Genomic DNA, 23,629 nt, shown 5'->3' with positions numbered 1-23,629 from the left:
CAGAGAAGGAGCCTCGCGTTTTTACGCCAAGGGTGAAGAGGCTATTCCGGCTGGACGAGTTGCAACTGGCCAGGGCACGCAGGTTCAAGCTCAGAGGCAAGCGAACCTGGAGAGGGCGGTGGCATAATTGGCAGAGGAGAACAGGCAAGACAGAGCGGAGTTGACCCGTTTAACGAATGTGATGGAAAGTATTCTGAAGGAGTTAGCGAAAGGGAAGATAGTTAACCACAGGTAACCGAGAAGGAAGGAGAAGAGCCAGAGGAAGAAGGTGTGAATGAACCGGCAGAATCTGAGGAGAATCAGTCTGATACCGTGGAAGAAGAACTAGAAGAACCACCTGCACCCAGCCCTGCCCCGCGAAGGAGCAGAAGGAATATGTGACCACCCCACTGACCAGTTAGTTTTTTTTTCAGTTTTAGTTTTTTTTTAATTTGTTGTTCGGTAGTTTTAGGTAGAGTAATTTTGTGTAGTATGTGTGTTGCAAACCCCATTCACAGTACTTAGCCTATTCAATAGTGTAAGTGTGAGAAGTACAGGGTTTGCAACTTTTGTGCTTGTGTATGTGTTCGTTTTCTTTTCGTATGCATGTTAAATCACACTTAGCCTATTGCATAGTCTAAGTGTGAGGAGTTTGGGTATATATGTGTTTGTGTTTGTTAAGTTTTGTTTAGGTTTTCAACTCTCCCACTAAGCCTATTGCATAGTATAAGTGTGAGAAGTTTTTAGCCTAATTTTGTTTTGTCCTTGTTTGTTTTTGTGTCTGTATGTCGCCCATACTAGCCATTCCAATTTTCCACTTCACAGTCGTATCCGAGGGCAGACACTTGTGAAGTGGGAGGGGGGATACAATGGCCAGTATGAGATGTATATATGTGTGGTCTATGTTTTTTTGTATGTATCAGTGTTTGTCTAGGTCTAGGTTTGTATATACGTGTTGATTGGGCTTAAAACTCAACTGCCTCGAACTGACGGTGAGGGAAATTGAAGGAGATAAGGCATGCTGGACAATGGAAACCACCCCCTTAGTATCTCCTACTCAGTATAGATGACGCAAGTATGAGAGAAAAACTCATCCTTAGAGCCAGATACAAAAGCCCTCTTAAATGGTGAGTTATAAGCCTAAGTGGAACCACTTTCCACCAATTTAGAAAAGAAAAAAGTGGCTGCCACATGATGCCTAGGGTAAGGTGACCGCGTGTAGCAAGTCCTGAAGGCAGTAGGAAACCCCCCCTCCCAAAAAAAACATCCTTTAGAACCCCTCTTTCTAGCCAAATCTCTACCTAGATATAACCCACTAGCCACTGGGACTGTGTGAGTGCAAGGCATAAGGTAAGAAGGCGACTGGCCAGGAGGACATACAAGGAAAACCAACTTGAGAAAGAAATCGAGAGGAAAGGAGAAAATCGACCGGGAAAAATCTCAGGCCCAAAAAAATAAGAAGGAATAAGGGTGGCGAAGCCACATAAAGAAATATTGAAGAAAATGGTCGAAAACACTTTACCACAAAAGAAGGAAGAATGAATAAGGGTGGCGAAGCCACAAAGAAGCTGCTGACCAGTTGGAGTCCAATATCAGGAAACGTCCAGTCAAAAAGAAGCAACAACTAAGAGCCCAAATGCACACAGTTCCCCCACATCAAAATAAAGTAGTAGTTTTTGGAACCTTAGAGCTTTAGAAACATCCACCCCAAACACTACAAACCAATAGCCCAATTACAAGCCTTAAAGCCCTTCAGGAGCCGCACGTGAGATCTGAGTCCGAAACATCTGTGGTTCAGCGTTTTGAGAGAAAACAGTCCTAACATCCCTGGTGAGGAATGAGCGACTGAGCGAAGCTGGTGTTTGGCTGAGAGTGTGGGTGATCTTGACGAGCAGATATACTGACTGGGAAAGAAAAGGGGGGCGGCAGAAGTTCAAGGCGGTCTAGGGCCGGATTGCACCTGATCCCAAGGGGAGGGATGGTTGAAAATATAGCCCGATCAATGTGTTTAAGTGTTTTGTATGTCTGTTTATATGTGTTTGTCCGTCGCTTATGTGTTTTTTTTCTTTCTTTGCGTCAAAGTTTAGAGTCTAGTTTAGGATAGAGTCGGTCAGGGGTGTAACCAGGCTAGAATTCAACTTATTTCTTTTTGTTTGTTCTTCACGCTTTAGGACAAGCATGTGGTAAGTGTGAGCAGTTTGATAAGTCGCATTCTAGGCCTTGGTTACTGGTCAGTATACGTGCATAATTGGATTATATCTGCAAAACAATTGCTAAAGTGTGCAGGGAAAGGGTTCCAGTCAGTAGGAAGGGTTTCGGATAACTCAGGTGAAAAGAGCGCCAGAAGGGTGCAATACTGATCAGGATGCATGCCAAAAAAAGGCTCGAGATGGAGAAGAAGGATTGTTGGGAAGGATCAACCACAAACGAGGGCAAAAGAGTCATTTCACGAAGAGGGTCTACCTAAAAATCAAGGGCATACCTCCCTATAAAAGGAAGCCACTTGGAGAGAGGAGGAAGAATCATCTACATTCACACTTAGTTAGAGTATTCTCTCTCCGTAGATCAGTTCCTTCAGCATAATCCAAGATCTTCTCATTCCTCGCCACATCCATGGTCACCTGAAGTTCCAACGGAGATTCGCCTTCAATCGTTCCAGCCAATTTATTTAGTAGTCGTAGCAGTTTCATCGCCCGGAGTGGTAAAACAATCTTTATTCGCTTTCTTAGTTAACCTTTACTCGTTTTCTTTCGTTGGATCTGCTGCATTTTCAGTACTTATCATCTTTTGAAGTGTTTTGTTGAGAGCCAAACGTTTATGCAATGAAGTTGTTTTTATGCATCTCTTTCTATTTGAATCTGTTTCATTCTGCCTAGGTAGCTTAGATCTAGTTGTTGCAGTAATTTCTAAGTGTTGGAAGCATGATTTCATTTGGAGTTGTTCGATCTGAGTTTGTAGTTAAGTTTGTTGTTTAGATCTAATTCCCGAAATGTTTAGGTGCGAAATTTGAGTTTACGTAAGTTCTGCCACCTTGCATGTCGTCCAGTATGTGTAGTTCTCGATTTCGCTTGTTTAATCTTTGAATTTTAGTGAGTTAATTGTGGATCCGAATTGTGAAGTTGTTAATCTGAAATGCAGTCCATGGAATCTGAGTTTGTTTGATCTGGGGTGCATTCTTGTTAGAGAAGATAACATCAACATCTAAGTTTGGGACCACTTATACTTTTTAGTTACTTTTTGCTTTTGTCCTTTGCTTTTTCATGCTGATACCCTACAGATCTGACAGTGCAGGCACCTAACTACCTGTTATTCTCTCATATTCCGTTTAGCCTTTTATTGTAATCATCTACTTTCCACATGTCCCTGAAACACCTTGTCCCCCACTCTCACGTACACAGCTGAATGTCGATTACTTTTATACCACCCAGTCAGTAGAGTACCACCTTTAATTCATGTCTAGGTAGAATCTCAACCCAAGCATGGTAGCTAACCAAAACCCTCCAGATTATCACCACAATTACCAAAGCATATCCATCTCTGTGGGATTCGACCCTTACCTCCACTACACTAGCCAGTAGAAGTGGGTTGAGGAATTTCTTTGATGCCAGGTTCAGGCTTAGCCGGGGTTTCTATCCTGATCAGTGGGATACATCCTTGCTTAACACGACACATGCAATCCTGTTGAGTCATCAAAGGGGCACCAAACCCCAACAGTAGGATGGACCGAAATGAAAAAGAGTGACAATTATTGTGGGACGGATGGAGTATTTAATTAGCTGTACAGGGTTATACCCTATATATGATTTATAGAGATCAGCCGGTTAATACTATTTTCGTTCCATAAAAATAAAGACATTTAAGATAGCACAAGAATTAATACATAATTGGTAAAGTAAGAAAGACAGAGAAGAAGGGTGATTAAAACAATGTGAGTGGATAGTCAGACCCACATTATTATTACTGTTTTAATGGTGGATCCTAGTATTACCAGTTATAAATAAAATGATGTATATGAGTAATGAGTTGGGAAAAACTTTTCATAAATGATACTGGACTATTTTTATAGGACGGACGAAAAAATAAGTGTTTCTATTTTTATGAGACGGAGGGAGTATAAAAGAAAGACTAACATATATGATATCCAAAGATCGGACAATGGCTTGCACTTCTCTACATGGAGAAACTTTTTTGTCCAATTCCTGTCAGTGTATTTCAGAGCACGATTGACCACTCAAATGATCTAAGTTGTTGTTGTGGCCACTATTACGATTATATGTTTTTGGAAGAGATTCATGTAAATATCTTGCACGCCTAAATAGAAGTCTTAAAAAAAAGTTATGTCAGTTTCATAAAACCTACTAGAGATCGTTCTAGGCTATTTCATGGTAAATAATTTGCGAAGAACTCGGACAAGAAAATAGAGAACACAAGAATAAGCTACCTACGAGTGGAGAGAACTAAAATTGCCGACCTCAATATATATAGATATTCTCGGTATGTTAGGTTAGGGATTGAAGGAATTATGGACAAGATTAATCCATCATGTTCCTAAATTAAAATAATTTATTTAATTCCCAATGAAATACTTATTAAATAATTATGACCTCTCTTGAAATTAATAATGACCTCATGTTCCTAAATTAAAATAATTTATTTAATGCCCAATGTAATACTTATTAATTAATTATGACCTCTCTTGAAATTAATAATGACATCATGTTCGTGACCAAATTACAGATAATTTGAAGCCCCTTATAATTAAATGATTTCCTTGTATTTAAGATCTTCAACATCCATTAATTATTTAACTTTGTTATTAATTTAATGTAATTAATACCAGTATATTTTTATCAATTTTTGGTTTAGTCCAAGAACATTTTTTGTTGTACTTGAATAAATTCGAACAAGCCATGTTTACGTACAATAAAACCTTGTCCGGGCCAAGATTTCGCTCCAAACTTCGTTTCCTCATTGTTGATATCTTTTTAGTCCTTTTTTTGTATAAAAACTTGATAAACACATCAAATTACTGAACGAAGGAGTATGTGTAAATGTAATAAGGGACATTGACATGATATGCAATCAATACATGCGAAGTTTAGGCCCTAAAAATATTTTAAATGTGTGCACGCACTGTGTTGTATGTTTGCAATCTGTTTGTGGACTGTAAATGTATTCAGTGAATGTATAGTTGGATATTTGACACACAAAATATAGGAGCACTCAACAAGGATGAAATATGGAGGATAAGTATTAATAGGCTTCTCACAAAAGGATTACAAAATACATTCAAACAAAGAGTGCTTCAGCACTTCAAAGCTTTCTTTTCTCTTTCTCACTTTGAGCTACGGCTCTTTCTCTATCTCACTCACAATTCTAACTTGATTTGATAATATTACATTGAAATACAATTCCCTATTTATAGATGTATAAATCGGTTAAGCACCAATTCCTAAAACTAGAGATATCTAGTTAGCACTAATTAAATAATACAAATTGCCAGCTATATGCTACGTCACCTACTAGATGTCACTTTATACTTAATGAGGAAGCCATCAAATGCCACCCACAAGATACCACCGCCTAATGTAGTGCTTGTGTGTGGCTACCTTCTTAGCCATGAATTACTCACAAGTTTACACCACTAAGATAAGGTAGTGATGGAGCAACTTCATCACCACTCCTTAATTGTGAAGTAATTGACTTAATAAATTCAACATCCTCCCTTAAGCTCAATTCTTCAAGGTCTTCATGCCAAGTAAAAACTTCAATTTCCTGAAGACATCCTGCTTTAGTGGCTTTGTAAATATGTCTGCAATTTGATCCTGTGACTTGCAGTATACTAATTTCACATCATTTTTATTCAAGTGCTCCCGAATAAAGTGATAACAAGTATCAATATGCTTACTTCTTTCGTGGAACACTGGATTCTTTGCAAGTGCTATTGCAGACTTATTATCAACACGTATCTCTGTCAGGCCTTGTTGCGCCAATCCCAGAAAAGTTAATAAATTTCTCAACCAAATGCAATGGCAAACCGTTGAACTTGCTGCAACATACTCGGCTTCACATGTTGAGAGTGTCACTATAGCTTGCTTCTTTGACGACCAAGTAAAGACAGCATCTCCAATATAAAAACAGTAGCCGGTAGTGCTCTTTCTTTCATCCAAGTCTCTTCCCCAATCGCTATCCGAATAACCAACGAGCTTAACTTCTTGATTAGAGGGATAAAGTATGCCTTCATTTAGCGTACCTTTAATATAGCGCAAAATCCTCTTGGCTGCATTCAAATGAGACTGTGATGGCGTTTCCATGTATCTGCTGATTAATCCAACTCCATAGAGAATATCAGGCCTAGTGCACGTTAGATACCGTAGACTTCCGACGAGGCTTTTGAAGTAAGTTGGATCCACCTCTGCATCACCATCATGCGTCCTCAATTCTTGACCGATCACCACGGGAGTGTTAACATGATTGCAGGACTCCATTTTGAATTTCTCCAAGATTTGTTTTGCAAAAGAGCTTTGAGAGATAAATATCCCATCTTCATTTTGCACTACCTCAATTCCCAGAAAATGTGCCATCAAACCAATGTCCGTCATCTCGAACTCCTTGATCATGCTCTTCTTGAATTTCTGAAACATTGCTTCATAATTTCCAGTAAAGATTAGATCATCAACATATAGGCAAACAAATAACATGTTACCTGCAGCATCTTTCTTCAAGTATAGAGCATGTTCGAAAGGGCACTTCTTAAAGTCATTCTTCAGAAAGTACTCATTGATTCTGGAATTCCATGCGCGTGGAGCTTGCTTGAGCCCGTACAAAGATTTCTTCAATCTGTAAACTTTATCTTCAGCTCCTTGTTTCACATAACCTTCAGGTTGCTCCACGTAAATTTCTTCTTCAAGGAAACCATTTAGGAAAGCCGACTTCACATCGAGCTGATAGATCTTCCAATTGTGTTGGGCGGCCAGCGAGATAAACAATCTGATCGTCTCAAGACGAGCAACAGGAGCGAAGACTTCACTATAATCAATTCCGGCCTTCTGCTTGTATCCTTTCGCCACCAACCTCACTTTGTACCTTTGCACTTCACCGTTGGCATTTTTCTTTGTTTTGAACACCCATTTCACACCAATTGTTTTTCGGCCTTCTGGCAGTGTTATCAATAACCAAGTATCATTTTTCTCGATCGCATTGATTTCTTCATCCATTGCAATCTTCCATTTCCTGTCTTGCGCAGCATCTGCATAAGCAATAGGATCAACATCCATATAAAAACAAATAAGATTCACATTTTCCTCCACAGCTTCATCAACTTCTTCGGTAGCTTCATATATATCATTTACACTGCGCATTCTTCTAGGCCTTCCACCTGGACCTTGAGATGATGTAGGTGACTCTGGTTCTTCAATTTCACTTGCATCTTCTTGCTGATCAGGTACAATTTCTGATGAGCTTGCAGCTTTCTTATCCTCCCAGCTCCATGTTTGATCTTCTTCAAACACCACATCGCGGCTTATGATCACCTTCTTTGTGAGTGGGTTATACAATTTGTAACCCATTACTCGATCTCCATATCCCACGATGATACACTTTTCGCCTTTATCATCAAGCTTGATTCTTCGAGCTTCAGGAATTTTGGCATAGGCAACGCAGCCAAAAACTCTCAGGTGCGCAACACTGGGCTTGAACGAGCTCCATGCTTCTTCGGGCGTCATGTTGCGAACACTTTTGGTGAGACACCGGTTCAGGAGATATACTGCTGTTGCGACAGCTTCAGCCCAGAATTCTCGAGGTAAGTCCTTCCCTTTGATCATACTCCTCGCCATATCATGAATTGTTCGGTTCTTCCTTTCAGCAACGCCATTCAATTGAGGAGTATATGCAGGTGTAAGTTGGTGAACAATTCCATGATCCTTGCAAAACTTTTCGAACATATCGGATGTGAACTCGCCTCCTTAGTCGGATCTGAGAACTTTAATATAGTTCTCACTCTGCCTTTCAACAAGGATTTTGAACTCTTTGAAAATATCAAACACCTCAGATTTCCTTTTCAAGAAATACACCCAAGTCTTTCTGGAATAATCATCAATGAAAGTTAGAAAATACTGATTACCTCCAGTAGAAATAGGCTTTAGGGGACCACAAACGTCTGTATGAACGATCTCCAACGGGCGTGATGCTCTCCATCTCATTTCTTTTGAGAAACTTGGCCTGTGATGTTTTCCCAGTATGCATCCTTCACAAACTTCTTCAGGATAATCAATATGCGGCAAGCCTTTCACCGTATTCTTTGAGGACAAAAGCTTCAAACCACCAAAATTCAGATGTCCAAGATGCAAATGCCATAACCACGATTCATCTTTAACAATAGCATTCATGCACTTCAAGATATCATGTTTCATATTTAATGCAAATAATCTATTTCTGGACATCTTCACACAGGCAACCAAATTACCACGAGCATCATTGATAGTATGGCAAGAATTCTTGATACTAACATTAAATCCTTTCTCCAGTAATTGACCAAGACTCAAAATATTGCTCTTCATGGCAGGCACATAATAGACGTCATATATAAAGCCATGATTTCCATTCTTCAACTTAATCAAGATATTATCTTTTCCTTGCACCGCTACTTTGGAAGAATCTCCAAAAGTAACATCCCCATAAGATGTCTCCTTCAGCTCCACGAAGAGTTCCTTGTTCCCGCACATGTGGTTACTAGCTCCAGTATCCAAGTACCACGTGCTGCACTGATCACCTTCAAGTCCTTTATGAGTAAAAAGAGAGGTTGAAATAACCTGCTCATTATTGTTTCCACTATCAGCATAATGAACTTGTTGGTTGGACCTGGTATTTCCTGTTGTTGGACATTCATAGCTGTAATTCCCAAATTCGTGACAAGTATAGCACTCAACATTTTCTTTATCAAACCCTGGTTGATTATAGGTTTGAGAATAACCGCCTCTGTATTGTCCTCTTCCTCGTCCTCGTTGTCCATAAGAATTTCGACATCTGCCTCGATAGGTGGAATTTTGGCGTCCTCCCTCATTTTGATAATTCTGGCCTCGTCCTCCTTGATACTGGTAATTCTTGCTACGTCCTCCTCGGCCACGATAGCCTCGACCTCGGCCTCAACTTCGGTTGTATCCGCCACGTGATGTCCCAGGCTCAAACTTCTTGTCTTCTTGTATTGACATCTTCGCTTGTAGCATCTGCTCAAGTGACGGAGTGGTCTTTTTCTTCATGCGTTGCTCGTGGACTTCCAAGCTACTTTGCAACTGGTCGATTGACATAGTGTTGAGATCTTTTGATTCTTCGATTGCCGCAACGACGTGCTCAAATTTCGACGTCAAGGAACGAAGAATTTTCTCAATGACACGAACATCTTCAATTATCTCTCCTTGCCGTTTCATTTGATTCACAATAACTAATGTTCTTGTAAAATAGTCTGAAATGCTCTCCGTTTCAGACATGCCGGTGAAAGATCTTCAGAATCTCCCAGGCTTGTTTTGACGTGGTGGCTGCACTTACTTTCTCGAACGTAGTTTCATCAATACCTTGATAGATATTGAACAACGCCTTCTTGTCTCGTTTTCTTGCGTCTTTGAGGGCATTCTTCTGGTTGTTCGTCAGGGCATCTTCGGCTTCTTGGGAGGCAGGTTCGGTGTAGCCGTCTTGAACAATATCCCACAACTCTTGTGATTGCAACAAGACTCGCATCTGAATACTCCAATTCCTATAATTGTGTTTCTCTAATTTGGGAATCTGGGGTAGAACCATGTTCAACGTTGCCGCCATAGTTAGGATCGAGTGGCTCTAGATACCAGATTTGTTGGATATTTGACACACAAAATATAGGAGCACTCAATAAGGATGAAATATGGAGGATAAGTATTAATAGGCTTCTCACAAAAGGATTACAAAATACATTCAAACAAAGAGTGCTTCAGCACTTCAAAGCTTTCTTCTATCTTTCTCACTTTGAGCTACGGCTCTTTCTCTATCTCACTCACAATTCTAACTTGATTTGATAATATTACATTGAAATACAATTCCCTATTTATAGATGTATAAAGTCGGTTAAGCACCGATTCCTAAAACTAGAGATATCTAGTTAGCACTAATTAAATAATACAAGTTGTTAAATTGCCAGCTATATGATACGTCACCTACTAGATGTCACTTTATACTTAATGAGGAAGCCATCGAATGCCACCCACAAGATACCACCGCCTAATGTAGTGCTTGTGTGTGGCTAGGCATGCACAAACCGGCCCGGCCCGCCGGTTAACCGGCGGTTCGGAACCGCCAGTTCATGAACCGGAACCGGCGGGTTGAACCGGCAGAAGGGTCGGCGGGTCGTAAGGGCCGGTTCAGGTTCGGCAATATCTTGAACCGTGAACTGGCGGTTCGGCGGTTCGAACCGCCGGTTAAAAGGGTCGAACAGTGTAAAGTAGGCTAGGGGTTCGTACCGGTTCGTAGGGTTCAGGTAGGGTTTAGGTAAACCGGCGGTTTTCCGGGAAACCGATGGTTTTCGTCAGAAACCGCCGGTTTTCGGTCAGAAACCGCAGGTTTGGCAGCCGGTTTCCGCCGGTTCAGGTGACTTTTCAGAGGCTAGGTCGTAGGTGCAGTGTTTAGGCCTGCAAAACCGGTCATAAACCGCCAGTTTTCTGACGCAAACCGTGGACGAACCGCCGGTTTATGCTTGAACCACCGGTTCCGGCGGTAAACCGGCGGTTCGGCCGAATTCAAATTTCAAAAAAAAAAATTTATCCAATTTTACTCCTATAAATACCCCACTTCTCCTTCATATTTCCTTACCCCATTCTTGTGTTAACAAGGATTTCATTCTCAATCTTCATTTCTCTATTCTCTCCTCATTCTCTCTAATTGCGCAAGTTTACGTTTCAATTCTACACTTTCTACTCACTACTATATTTGTTGTTGTGCTCATAATTTACCATTAATTCCTACTTTAAAAATATGCAAATACAATTACATAATTGTATTTGTATATACTCTAGTCGATGAAGTATATTTCTCTATACGGCTAAATGAGGGAAACTTTTGACAATTCTACTATAATTGTTGATTGTTAGACGAAACTCAACATTTAAAGTTGAATTGCTAAAGGTGTCCTTAATTTAGTTATGTAGAAAGATCTTCTTCGCCGGTTAAGAGTATATATATAATACACTTATACGTTTAAGAACTTCAACGTCGTTCTTGTCATTTGTAATTAGTTGTTGACTAGTAGTCTCATTTGTATTTAAATTTTTTTTAAGACTTCAAGACCGGCATATGTTTTCGATTTGTAATTGTTGTAACTTATAAACATGCAATTTCAATAAAATTGCAACTTTAGTCGTATTTTTTTCAATTTTATTTACTCACATTTCGTACATAAACAACTTTGAAAGTGTAATGTAATTTGATTAAAAATTGAATAGTTGAAAAATGGAAAAAAAAAAAAGTCGACGAACCGTCGAACCGGCGGTTCAAGCCGAAAACCGGCGGTTTTGAACCGCCACGTAAACCGCCGGTTTGTTGAACCTGAACCGGAACTGCCGGGAGCTAGGCGGGCCGGTTCAGGTTCAAGCATTTCCTGAACCTTGAACCGCCGGTTCATGACCCTGAACCGGCGGTTCGTGACCCTTGTGCACACAGTGTGGCTACCTTTTTAGCCATGAATTACTCACAAGTTTACACCACTAAGATAAGGTAGTGATGGAGCAACTTCATCACCACTCCTTAATTGTGAAGTAATTGACTTAATAAATTCAACATGTATATTGTATGTGTGTGCAATATGTGTTTGAGCAGGGACGGACACACGTGAATAGAGGGAGGGCTAAAGCCATTACCAAAAATTTGATTTTCTTCATTTTTCTACTTCTGAATTTTTTTAAAATTTTAAAAAATTAGCTTCTGCTCTCACTAAATTAATGTCGTAGACGGTAATTTGAAAGGGTAAAAGTGCTGAATTGAATAAGGAAACAAAATTAAAGAGGTAAAATATAGCAAAAATGGTTGCATATCTGTAGGTTGAGGAACACGATCCAGTATTTACAATAAATGTGTACTATAATATTATATAAATATTTTAATGCTCATTGTAAAATGTGAGAAAATGTTGGCCGCCTAAAAGAAATGTGTTGTTCACTTATTGGCTCTTTTTAAAACTGACTTATTTTAATTATCAACTCTTGCTTAATACAGTTGTTTCTTAATAATTGTATTATGCATTGTTTTATAGTCCGTATTTAGGGAGCTGAACGCTAAGGGCGGTTTGATTTGCAAAATTGTATTCGAGATTAAATTTGTAGTATGTTTAGTTTATGAGATTCAACCCCACAACTCAATCCTAGATGAGTAATCATGGGATAATTCGTCATAGCTAATCCCCTATGACTAAAATAATCTCACAACTCAATCGTAGATTGTATCTTGGTATTATTTTATCTTGGAAACCAAACATCACCTAAATGATAGGTTCACGTGGCAAAAATCATCATTTACCTAATTTTAATAATTTTACAAGTATTGAACTAGTTTTTGACTAGTGTGTTTTTTATTTGTTTGTATGATTTATAATTTTTTTTCTTCTAAAAATTGAGATTTTGAGAACATTACAGATTTTAAATATAGCAAAAAAAAATTATGTATGGAGGTCAAAATTAGCAGTATGGTTCAGCCCCTACTTAAAAATATTTTTGCGTTCGCCCCTGTGTTTGAGTGCAGTGTATGTATTCAGTCAGTGCGTATACATTGTGTTTCTAGTGAATGTGTATAGTGTATAGTATGTACAATTTCTTCAAATCCAGTTTCATGCCAATTGCTTTATTTTACCAAATAGAATATTTTAAATTGAATTATAATACAAACGGTTTCCAAAAATTAGACTAAGATATGAAATACTAGGAGAAACACACATTAATTTATACAGCATCAGTAATTGATAGTTTTTAATATATATGGTTCAATTACTGGTTAAATGTTAAAGAAGGGTACATAATAATTTGTCATTCATATACAACAGTTGTGGAAATCATCATTTCAAATGAATAAAAATTCAATTGAAATCGTGGATCTACAAAATCAATAACAAAAAAGTAAAAGCTCAGACATTATATTATTTGCTTAGACAGTTCAAACAATATAAATGATCCACAAAAAATACTCAATAATTGTTATGCAATAGTCTGCATAATAGCTGTATTTTGAAGCCACACAGTTATATAAATAAATAGAGAAGTGGCATTGCCAGAGCTGCAAGCTGCATAATTCTTCTCATTTACTACAGCAGCGCCATGAGTTATCCACCACCTACTCACATAAAATTCAGTTATCAGAAGGGGAGAAAGTATGATCCATTTTATCCAATGTTTTAAAACCGGACCGGTAAGTGAACCGGTGAAGCTACTGGTTCATGGTTCAACCGGTCGGACCGGTTTAATCACTGGTCGAACCGTTTTACTATTACAAATATGTATAATTCAATTTATAATGTAAAATATAGTGTCCAATATAATAAATAATAAAATATGATCAATAATGTATAACAAAAACATTCAATCTTACAAATAATTAGTATATATACAAATATAAAACATAAAAATTTAGTGAATATAATAAAATATACAAATTGTTAGTTAGTGTGAATAAAAAATAAATATTTTACATATAAAAATAAATCAAATTTATATTAATTCAAAAAAAATGTATGTAGTGGAATAATCGAATACAAATTATTAGTTAGTTTAAACAAAAGTATACTTTAATATCAATAGTTAGGCTACATAAATTAAATATATGCTATAAAAATATATATTTAGTAAATAATAAACTATAATAAATAAATATATTGAAAAAATCGAATCTTACTCCCTCCGTCCCATGTTGTTCGCACTTTTCATTTTAGGCCGTAAATTTGGGATTGATTTTTTAGTGTAATTAAATTAGAATTTTAAGTGTACTGAGACATCACTTAATAAAGGAGCTCTTAACTTAAACTAACATATTAATTGAATGCATTAATTCTAACTTAAACAATAAATAGTGTAAGGAGTTTGCCGAAAAGCAACAGTGCAAGTAACATGAGACCGATGGAGTATAATATAACGATAGTACTAAGCGTTATAGTAATAATATAGTAACTAGGAAAGTATAGATAAAATTTAGAGGATGATAATTATATGTATCATAATAAATAATTACATTAAAAATATAAAATAAATGAATTATTAGTTGGTTTAAATAAAAATATTAATATTCTATGTATAACATTGTTTAATGTTTTTATTTTTCCATGTGGGGCTTGTGGTGGAGTGGTTAAGCTATCGTTAATTGGAGTGGAGGTCATGAGTTCAAGCCCTTCCAAGAACAAGATTTTAAAATTTTGAACACAAAAAACAAAAACCGGTTTCCGGCCAGACCGGTCCAACCGGCCGGTTCAAACGGTTCTCGGTGGCTCAACCTCACACTGGTCTAAATAGGTAAACCGGACCGGACTACCTACCGTTTCACGGTCGGACAGGTCGAACTGACCAGTCCGGTCCGGTTTTTAAAACACTGATTTTATCGGAGTTTAACAATGATAATTGATTTCTAAATAAAACACTTAATACTCCTCTTGTCCCCTATTAATTGACATGAGTTTTAAGAAATGTAGTGAAAATCGAGTGAAAAAAAGTTAACTGAACGTGAGTTCTACTTTTATACGTTAATTTTATAATAAAATGTGAGTGGAATGTGGGGTCCATTGCAAAAAAACAACAAAAAAGTAAGGGTGTCAATTAATTGGGAACATACAAAGAAAAAAATTGTGCCAAATAATGGGGCCGAAGAGAGTAATTGATACTAAAATTGAGTTTAAGACCAAGTAAGTCCAGATATCCCTGGGCTTTAAGGAGATAATTGAGTATAAGGTCTCATCAGATTTGAATTTCGGCGAAGGCTATGTGGAAGTTTCAGCCATTGTGGTTGGCCTAATTAATGGCTAATTATGGAAGCGCGATTGCTTCCTCGAAGAACAGACTGAGATTACACCTCACTGCTCTGTCTGGCAGGGGTGCGGGGGCGAGGGAATCGCCTTTTGAGTATAAGTATCGTTGTAGAGTGTTGTAGAATCTTATGGGCTCTCATTAAGAGGATAATAGGCTAATCTCAAAAATTAGATAAATTGAGACAGTTAGGTGTGTGTTAGTTAAATCTGCACAAAATAAATTAATGCGATGCTATAATAAAATAGATTCAATGTATAAACTGGTCCTTTATATAGATGGCGCTCACACGCTCCTTCCCTTGCACCTTATCCTTCTCGTATTCTTCTTCAAAGCTAATAGCAATGCAACAACGCCGTTTAGTGATTCTGTTTGCCTTGATTGGTGTGGTGAGTGGGTTTGAGTTTGAGGATCAGAAGAACTTCTTCTACTCTGATCCAAACCCAAGTAAGCATATACTTCAAATGCTGTTTCTTTTTTTTTTTTTTAATGTTGAATACTAACATGTGTTTCTAGTTTCATACACCCCTCCAGCAACTTCAACACCTTCTCCGGCTAACTGCGGTGTTCCCCCAGCCAACGGGGGCCACCACGCCTCCAATCCGTCATCACCCGGAAGCGGATACTACCACTCTCCCCCAAGATCCACCTCGGACCCGCCATCTACCGTCACACCTGGCGTTGCAGTACCCTCACCACCTTCCGATCCGACCTCGCCTCCCTATACATGCACGTGAGTACACTAGACCACTTGCTGTTTGGTTGCCATATTTACGTGTGACTAAAGGTCCTCACAATTCTCATCTCTTTTTCGGTTACATTTTTTTTAATATTTCAGCCAGTGACAATGTATCTTGGCATGCCTCCATAATGTTAACAGATTAGATTATATCTCATGATTTAATCCTATATACATTCTACTGTGGCTTATCTCATATTGTATCTCACTATTATTACATGCGGCAGACACACATGTAACAATCAAGGGGCTTTATGCCCCTAATGAATCAATATTTTTTCATTTTTCTTTATATATTGTAGTTTAATTTATGCAAAATTTATGTAATTCGTAACACCTAATACTCCCTCCGTCCCACCGAAGATGACTCACTTTCCTTTTTCGTCCGTCCCAATCAAGATGACCCCTTTCTTATTTGGGAAATAACTAAAATACTCAATTATCTTTTCTCTTTCTTACTTTATTCATCTCTCCTACATTTAAACACCCAACAACATTTTCTCTCTCTTACTTTTTACATGTCTCCTACTTTTAAACACAACAATCAATTATCTCTGTTACCTTATTCATTCCTTCTACTTTTAAATATCCAACAACTTTCTCTCTCCCTTCTTTAACACTTTAAAATTAATATGCATAAAATCTCGTGTCGTCCCAGGAAGGGGTCATCTTCCTTGGGACAGAGGGAGTAGTATATTTTCGAATAAATTTTAGTAGACATAGCCCCTACCGATCTACTGTTCTGCATCCGCCCTTGCGTGCTTTGAAAAGTATAACTCGAAATTTTCCAAATATGTTTTTGGTAACTAAGATAATTTCCTGGCTCCGCCCTTGGACATAGGTACTGGAAGACGCACCCGAGTGCGATATGGGGGTTGTTGGGGTGGTGGGGATCGGTGGGGAACGCGTTTGGCGTGACCAACATTCCCGGGATGGGAGCGAAGATGAACCTGCTGCAGGCGCTGTCCAACTCGCGAACAGACGGTTACGGTGAAATCTGCAGACAAGGCACGGCTGCGCTGCTGAATTCCATGATTGATGCCAAATTCCCTTACACGTCTGCGCAGGTCAGGGATGCATTTGCGGCGGCGATCACCTCCAGCAACGCCGCAGCAGCTCAGGCGCACCTCTTCAAGCTCGCTAATGAGGCCAGAACCTATCCCACACTCTGAATATTTTGGTTGAGATTTTATTCTATTTCTATTGTATTGTTGAGTACTCAACTGCTATGTTTTGTAGCAGATTTTTTGCACTGATTTCTTAATTTTCATATCAAATAGACATGTCTCAAGTAGTTTGGAATGAATGGAATATATTTTCTAGAATCTGAATGTAGAGGAAGAAACCATGATGAACCAAATATTTTTTTGGTATTCCCGCCATCTCAAGATAAGCGAAGTATTTATTTTGGCACAAAATTTAAGGAATTGATATTTAAAGAGTTAAAATAGAGAGAACAAAGTATGAGAGAGAAAAGTAACTCGTTTATTTTGGGACGGAGGGAATATATTTTAGGAGAATAGAAATCGGAAAGGCTAAAATTCGAAGATACTAATATCAAACAATTACTAGATCCTATCAGTATTTGGTTTCATTTCGGCATCTGTCATCTTTAATATTCAATAATGTGGCGACGCCTATACACATCGCGAACTATACTAAATTTGAAGCATACATGAATACTTTGATTGCGGTAATTAAATAAAATATGGAAATTATTTGATGGTGCACGCAAGCAATTAATATGATGTACCTATGTGATTAGAAAAATCAATTCACGAATTGAATTTCAGTTAATGCACGGTAGATATAATTTAATTGAATAAATTTAAATATAGATGTAAATTTAATTGAATATTTTTAAAAAATATAATTGAAATTTAATGAATAAATTAATAATTAAGATGATAAGTATTATACATAAAATATTAAAATTTATGGAATGATAACATATAATTATAAAATATTGAATTTTAAATATAATTAAAATTTTATGAATGATAAATAAAATTAACTACTCCCATATTATTATGCATAAAATATGTACTCCTATATTATAGTTAATCAAGTGTTTCCTTTTTAAATGATCTCTCATTACATTTAAATAACTAATTTAATTATAAAAAATCAATCTCAAATTTACTATCGAAAAGAAAAGTGCAAATAATATGAGACGGAGGGAGTACCAAACTCTACTCGTTCCCTAAAAACAGGGACTTTAGAGACGATGAAAGATACTGTTTACTTTCTTCTTAATGATGAAAGATAGTAATGTTTATTTAGTGATTCATCATGCTATTTGAAATTTAAGGTTAATAGATAAATTTCTTTTTAAAAGACACCGAATTTTTATATATTCTTTTAGTGCTAGAACAAGAGCCACAACCACAAATTACTAAAAAGTTACGTGGTAATCAATAACAATTAAACATGATTAAAATAGATAAATATGATATGAAGTTGTTGATCCTCAATTACAAAAGGATATTGATAGTTTTGATGTATTTATATTTGCAGAAGCAAGCCATAACACACAACATAAGATAGAATTATTTTGATTCTAACATAGTTTTGTTAAAATTAATTACTCCCTTCGTACCATAAAAGATGTCTCACTTTACTTTTTAGTTTGTCTCACTAAACAAGTCACATTTTCATTTTTAGAAAAAAATTTCTCTCACAATGATATAAAAATTAATTTTTTTTCCACCTAACCCACAAAACAGTACATCCTAAAATCTCTAACCGTCCCACAAGTGTGACATCTTTTGTGGGATGGAGAGAGTATTTAAATATACTTTATCGTCTTGTCCTACCCCACGATGATCAATTCTTGGATGTGGCGAAGGTTGAGATCAAAAACATTATATAAGCTGGTAGTAAAATATGTAGCAAACACCATCATAAATGGCTCGACATGTACAAAAAAGTTACGTACAATTCTTGGATACACCATCAATTCTTGGAGTGACTTGCAATCAGTACTTACGTACAAAAAAGTTACATATGCAAGAAACAGAACTCGACATGTTCAGAATCTCCTTCGAAATGGCTCGATCGTTTTGTTCCATGATGGCAACGACGAAGCAGTAACGGACTTCGGTTTGGACAAAACACTAATAAACACGCAGAACATGGTTAATACGAACAGGAGACACAGGGATCAATACAGAACGAAACCATGTTACCGAGTTTGTTAGTATTACCTATGATTCTTGATCACAGCCTTACTTCTTTTCATGGCAGCTAAATTCTTCACAACGAAAGCAGCGTAAGAAGCATTACTAGGATGACCGGGTAAGAACTCTACGATTTCTTGATGAATTACAGCTTTTTCACATAAATGCTGTACCAATTCTATCCAATCCATCATATTAAAAGGTGGATACATACTAATTCTAAAAGCGAGTAGAAAATTGCTTCACCGGTAACATATAAGTCGTCACCTGTTAATGAACTCGACCTTAGACTTCTTCATAATGCTGCTTTTCGTGTTGTAAATATTGCTTGCGTTATCACTTAAGGATGTTCAAAGAAAACACTTACTATACTTAATGATCCCAAAAATCGAAAAACATGTTATAGTTAAGCCAAGGCGAAGGAAGTAAGTACCGCCCCAATAGCTTCGTTTCTTGCTAGAAGGTGAAACCTTCGAACACAACTGTATTTGTCTAGTTCTTTTTCCTACAAGGTTAACCAATAAGTATAAGTTTATGTCCAAGATCTCCTAGTACGTAGCAGAGGAGATCGAAAAAGGTACTGACTTGCATCTTCTTCTTGATATCGCTTCTTTAAGCGATCAATAGACTTTTGTCGAGCCTCTTCCCTCTCTTTCAGCTTTGCCTGATTTAAAGTATAACTGATGTAAATATAACACAACCGGAGGGCAAAGGTTGCGTTATACTTACAATGGAGCAAGTCGAGTACCTTATACAACTTAATCCATTTGAAGGTTACTTTCCTCTGCTCCATCTTCGCAACGAGAGTATTGAAGCTATCCTCACCAAAACTGTCCTTGAAAAATTTCTTCCAAGTGTGCATCAAGTGTGTGCAGTCGCATAAAATGCGTGCGTTCTAAGAGATGGTCGTCGGTGTGTCCAACATCTCCTAGATACCGAACATTGTCTATCGCCAAATTAACACACAAGTCGACCAACAGTGGTGGTTTTCTCGTCATTCTTCTTTCACCTCGGAACCTTTTAAGACTACAATGTCACAAGATAAGCAAAAAGGAAAATGAATCAATCTCTGCAGTAGTTTAAGACTACAATGTCACAAGATAAGCAAAAAAGAAAAATCCAACTTTTTAAAAGTTTCATAATATTAGATGTCAATATCCCAATCACATATTAGTACCATAAATATCAAAGTTGTTATCTGGAATTAATATTGATTAATTAAATTCAGTTCAGATAAATATCAAAGTTATTCGAATCTTGATTTTGTATTTATTAATTAAATTTATAAATGCATTATTTGTCTTAAAAAGACAAGGAAAGTAAGAATTTTAATTGATAAAATAAATAATAATTGTATATTCAATAATTTTAAAATTATTTTAATATTTTATTAATTGAGAACAAAATAATAACTTTATATAAATGGGTTAATTATTATAATTCTGAAGCGTATATTTTAAATAAAAACATAATATCAATGTTCTCCTTCCAATGTATAAATATCGACTAACAATTATTATGAAAACTAAAACTGATCAAACAAAAAAAGATTTTGAACACTACATCTTGAAGTTAGAATCTATAGCAGTGTAGACGAACACCTTGATTTTCCTGCTACTCCACATCCATTCCTCAATTTTCAATCTGCATTATTCAATAAAATTAAATATAACTAACATATATACAAAATTCAAATTAGTAAAAATTTTGGACTCACATTGGAAATGAAATATTAGAATCACAATCCTCCAATTCATCCTTCTTCATCTCTTTCATTTCACAATCTTTGCTCTGCTCTCTTTCTCTTCATCCTGCCAAGACAAATTAAACAAAAATAACATTCCTAAATTAGCCTCATTTCTTTATTGCATAAAAATAATTTTACTCCAATCTTTTCATATTGTAACGGTAAATATGAGACCGTTACAATGTGAGCATATGTTACATTTTCGTCGTTTATGATATCAATAGCTCCATCTTCCCTGAAGAGGAAAACTAAGTAATCTTCATCATCATCGCCACCATCGATCGCATTTTCGGGGCTTATTTTCGCAGGGCGGTGAAGTCGAAAACGATGCTGCCGCTCGAGTTTTCGGGCGATATGCAATTGGATTTTTTTCCCTCTATATAAAGCAAACACAAAGTCGAAACAGTAAGCGATTGAATTAGATCATCTCATTGTAAAATTAAAAATTACCAAAACGTAGACAGCGAGCGAAGAGGCATGAGTTGATGTTTCTCATTCCACAGCTAACGAGTTGGAGGCGGAGCTCATTCCTCCTCCGCCGCGGCGGTGGTGAAAAGTGGGCATTTGTATTTGATAGAGAGGAGCAGTTTATGGTGTTTTTTTTTATCAGAAATGGAAATGGGAGTAAAACGTGGAGATTTACAATGAAACCGTCATTTATGTATTTTGATTACAACATTCTAAAATTTTAGACCAATTTAAGGAACTTGTTTAATACTATGTCAAAGAATTTGGATTAAATTAGCTAGTGCTTTATCAATAAAGTATTTCAATTTTATCATAACTTTATGTCAAAATGTTCGAAACAAATACTCTCTTGATCACAACTATAATACACTTTCCTTTTTAGTTCGTGAATTTGTCTTAAATAAGATGATACATTTTTTAAGATTTTTTCTTTCCTATTAATACACCCAATTACTTTTTTCTCTCTTGAATTAGATATTCAACTTTTTTATCTCTTTATTTAATATTTGTACCCATTAATTCTCTCTTCAATTACACACAATATCCAACAATAATATATTAGATTTTGACGTCTTGTTGCTACATTTATGAGAATTGATCCTGGTTTACGCTTCATAATGACAACAATCAGTCTAATTCCATAAAAGATTGCAACATGGCGGCTGAGGCGAGACGACGCAAGGCAGTGGGGTAATAGGATGGTGGTAGGAATGTCAGTGCAACTCGCAATATGTGGGCTGACCTGAGTAGTCTATTAAATTTTTTTTTTTTTTTTTTTTAATCAAATTTGAGAAAGATAAATGGAAATAAGACCATATACATGTATGATCCATTAACAAATTAAGAGCATATATAGTAGAATAACATTATACTCCTATCAATACATTTGAAGTCATGAAATTTCCACCTCATATTTGTGCACATTAGCTCTCATTTTACACAAAGGTGCAAAACTTGGACATGACATATATCAACAGTATTAAGGAAATTACTCTGAGATAGTAAAAGGGAGTCATCTATTTTGGGCAAATGATGAGACTCTTCTTGATTAGGGACGCCTAGAGTAGAGCCCCGAGCTGAAACCATAACTTGGAACAACACAAAAGATGGGGTTAATTAATTACTTACCAAAATCTAGAAAAAGATAGTATTAGCAACAAGAAAATAGAGGGTGTTGTTATCTAAATCATAAATTCAGATGAACCCTATCCTCCAATTGTAGTGAATCAATTTATTTGGTTTCCGTAAACCGATCCACCGAGCAACCCTCCCCCGGATGCTGCGTAGATATCCGACGGATCGAGGGCGGGCCTCCCACCGCCACTGCCTGCGACGCCGCCAAGATGCAATTCGGATATATCCGGAAAGCTCTCCCTCCCTTCAAACCCTTGATCGTATAGGAAGCCTTTGAAGATGTGACCACCTATTTTGACCACGGCTTGATATGCAAACTCATCTTCACCATCATCAACCGCTGTTACTCTCACGCACTTGAACACTGCCGGCGCACGCACTTGCCCTGGTAATGTCTCTTTTAAGCTCGCGTCTAGATGGCTGGAGGTGGTGTCGAAGCTTCTTGGAGGGGTGGTGTTGGAGGTGGAGGTGTGGGAGGCGGTGGTGGTCTGGGAGGCGCCGGCGAGGCGGGGTTTCTTGGTACCCGAGGTGGATTGTGAGGAGGCGGCGGCGTTTCCGGCCATGAGCTGGCGCTCGCGGCGGCAGGCGGCGGGGACCCAGGTGCTCCTGACGTGGGTGGAGCAGTCGTAGCCGCGGCTCTTGCAGCAAGTCCGGCAGCGGCGGTGGGGGCAGTCTTTCTTGGCCTGGTTGCCGCAGTCTTGGCAGGTGGCGGTTGCGGCGGAGGAGGGGCCGGGGCCGCCGCTTGTGAGATTGGGGTGATCGGCGTTGTTCAAGGGTTTCTGCTGCAGCTGCTGGTGCTGCCACAGCTGCATGCCGCGGCTGCGGGCGGCGTCGTCGTCGGCGGCGGCGGGGATGCAAGGGGAGGCGGTGAGGAGGGGGATCACGCCGACGTTGAGGGAGTGGGGGTCGAAGTTGATGGTGGTGGCGGGCTCGGCGTGGTGGTGGAAGGAGGAGGCCGGCGCGACGAAGAAGAATTCCGGGGGGAGTCCGCAGTTGATGTGGCGGGAGGCGGCGGAGGAGGAGGGCCACATTCCTGCGGCGGAGTTGGTGGCGGAGGGGGCGGCATTGAAGCCCAAGGAGAGATCGCCGGCGGCGGCGGCGGAAGAGGCGATGTGGGCTGACCTGAGTAGTCTATTAAATTTTAAAGGGTTAAGATTGAACATTTTCAACTCGATTAGCCCGCAACCCTAGAACTAGACACGAAATCCGATGGGCTGGCTCAATGGGTTTGACCTTGGTACAATTGTTGCCTATTATTCTTCATGTTTGACACATAATTTGACATTTCATTAATTATTTTTATAATATAAATAACTAAAAAAAAGACATGCAATTTTATATTTAATATACATATATATTACATTTTTTA

At 37.9% G+C, this 23,629-nt stretch overlaps 3 protein-coding genes across 3 annotated transcripts; 1 reads left to right on the top strand and 2 right to left on the bottom strand.

Moving 5' to 3' along the window:
- Positions 1 to 15,217: 15,217 nt before the first annotated feature.
- On the top strand, positions 15,218 to 17,103 carry LOC121783855 (protodermal factor 1-like). Its single transcript, XM_042182030.1, has 3 exons — positions 15,218 to 15,440; positions 15,510 to 15,726; positions 16,574 to 17,103. The coding sequence occupies exons 1-3, from the start codon at positions 15,272 to 15,274 to the stop codon at positions 16,902 to 16,904; spliced, it is 717 nt and encodes a 238-aa protein (XP_042037964.1). The 5' UTR covers positions 15,218 to 15,271; the 3' UTR covers positions 16,905 to 17,103.
- Positions 17,104 to 18,763: 1,660 nt separating this feature from the next.
- Positions 18,764 to 19,704, bottom strand: LOC121784211. Its single transcript, XM_042182375.1, has 5 exons — positions 19,660 to 19,704; positions 19,497 to 19,575; positions 19,345 to 19,416; positions 18,939 to 19,089; positions 18,764 to 18,848 (listed from the first exon to the last, which is right to left on the bottom strand). Exons 1-5 carry the CDS (start codon positions 19,702 to 19,704, stop codon positions 18,764 to 18,766), a joined length of 432 nt encoding a protein of 143 aa, XP_042038309.1.
- Positions 19,705 to 22,352: 2,648 nt separating this feature from the next.
- LOC121783860 (protein LATERAL ROOT PRIMORDIUM 1-like) lies at positions 22,353 to 23,305 on the bottom strand. The gene has a single exon (XM_042182035.1). It carries the CDS (start codon positions 23,289 to 23,291, stop codon positions 22,353 to 22,355), a length of 939 nt encoding a protein of 312 aa, XP_042037969.1. The 5' UTR covers positions 23,292 to 23,305.
- Between the last annotated feature and the right edge of the window lie 324 nt (positions 23,306 to 23,629).

The sequence above is a fragment of the Salvia splendens genome, chromosome 21 (assembly GCF_004379255.2).
Source record: "Salvia splendens isolate huo1 chromosome 21, SspV2, whole genome shotgun sequence".
In the NCBI taxonomy this organism is placed as follows: Eukaryota; Viridiplantae; Streptophyta; class Magnoliopsida; order Lamiales; family Lamiaceae; genus Salvia; species Salvia splendens.
This window is presented reverse-complemented; position numbering and strand designations above follow the sequence as displayed.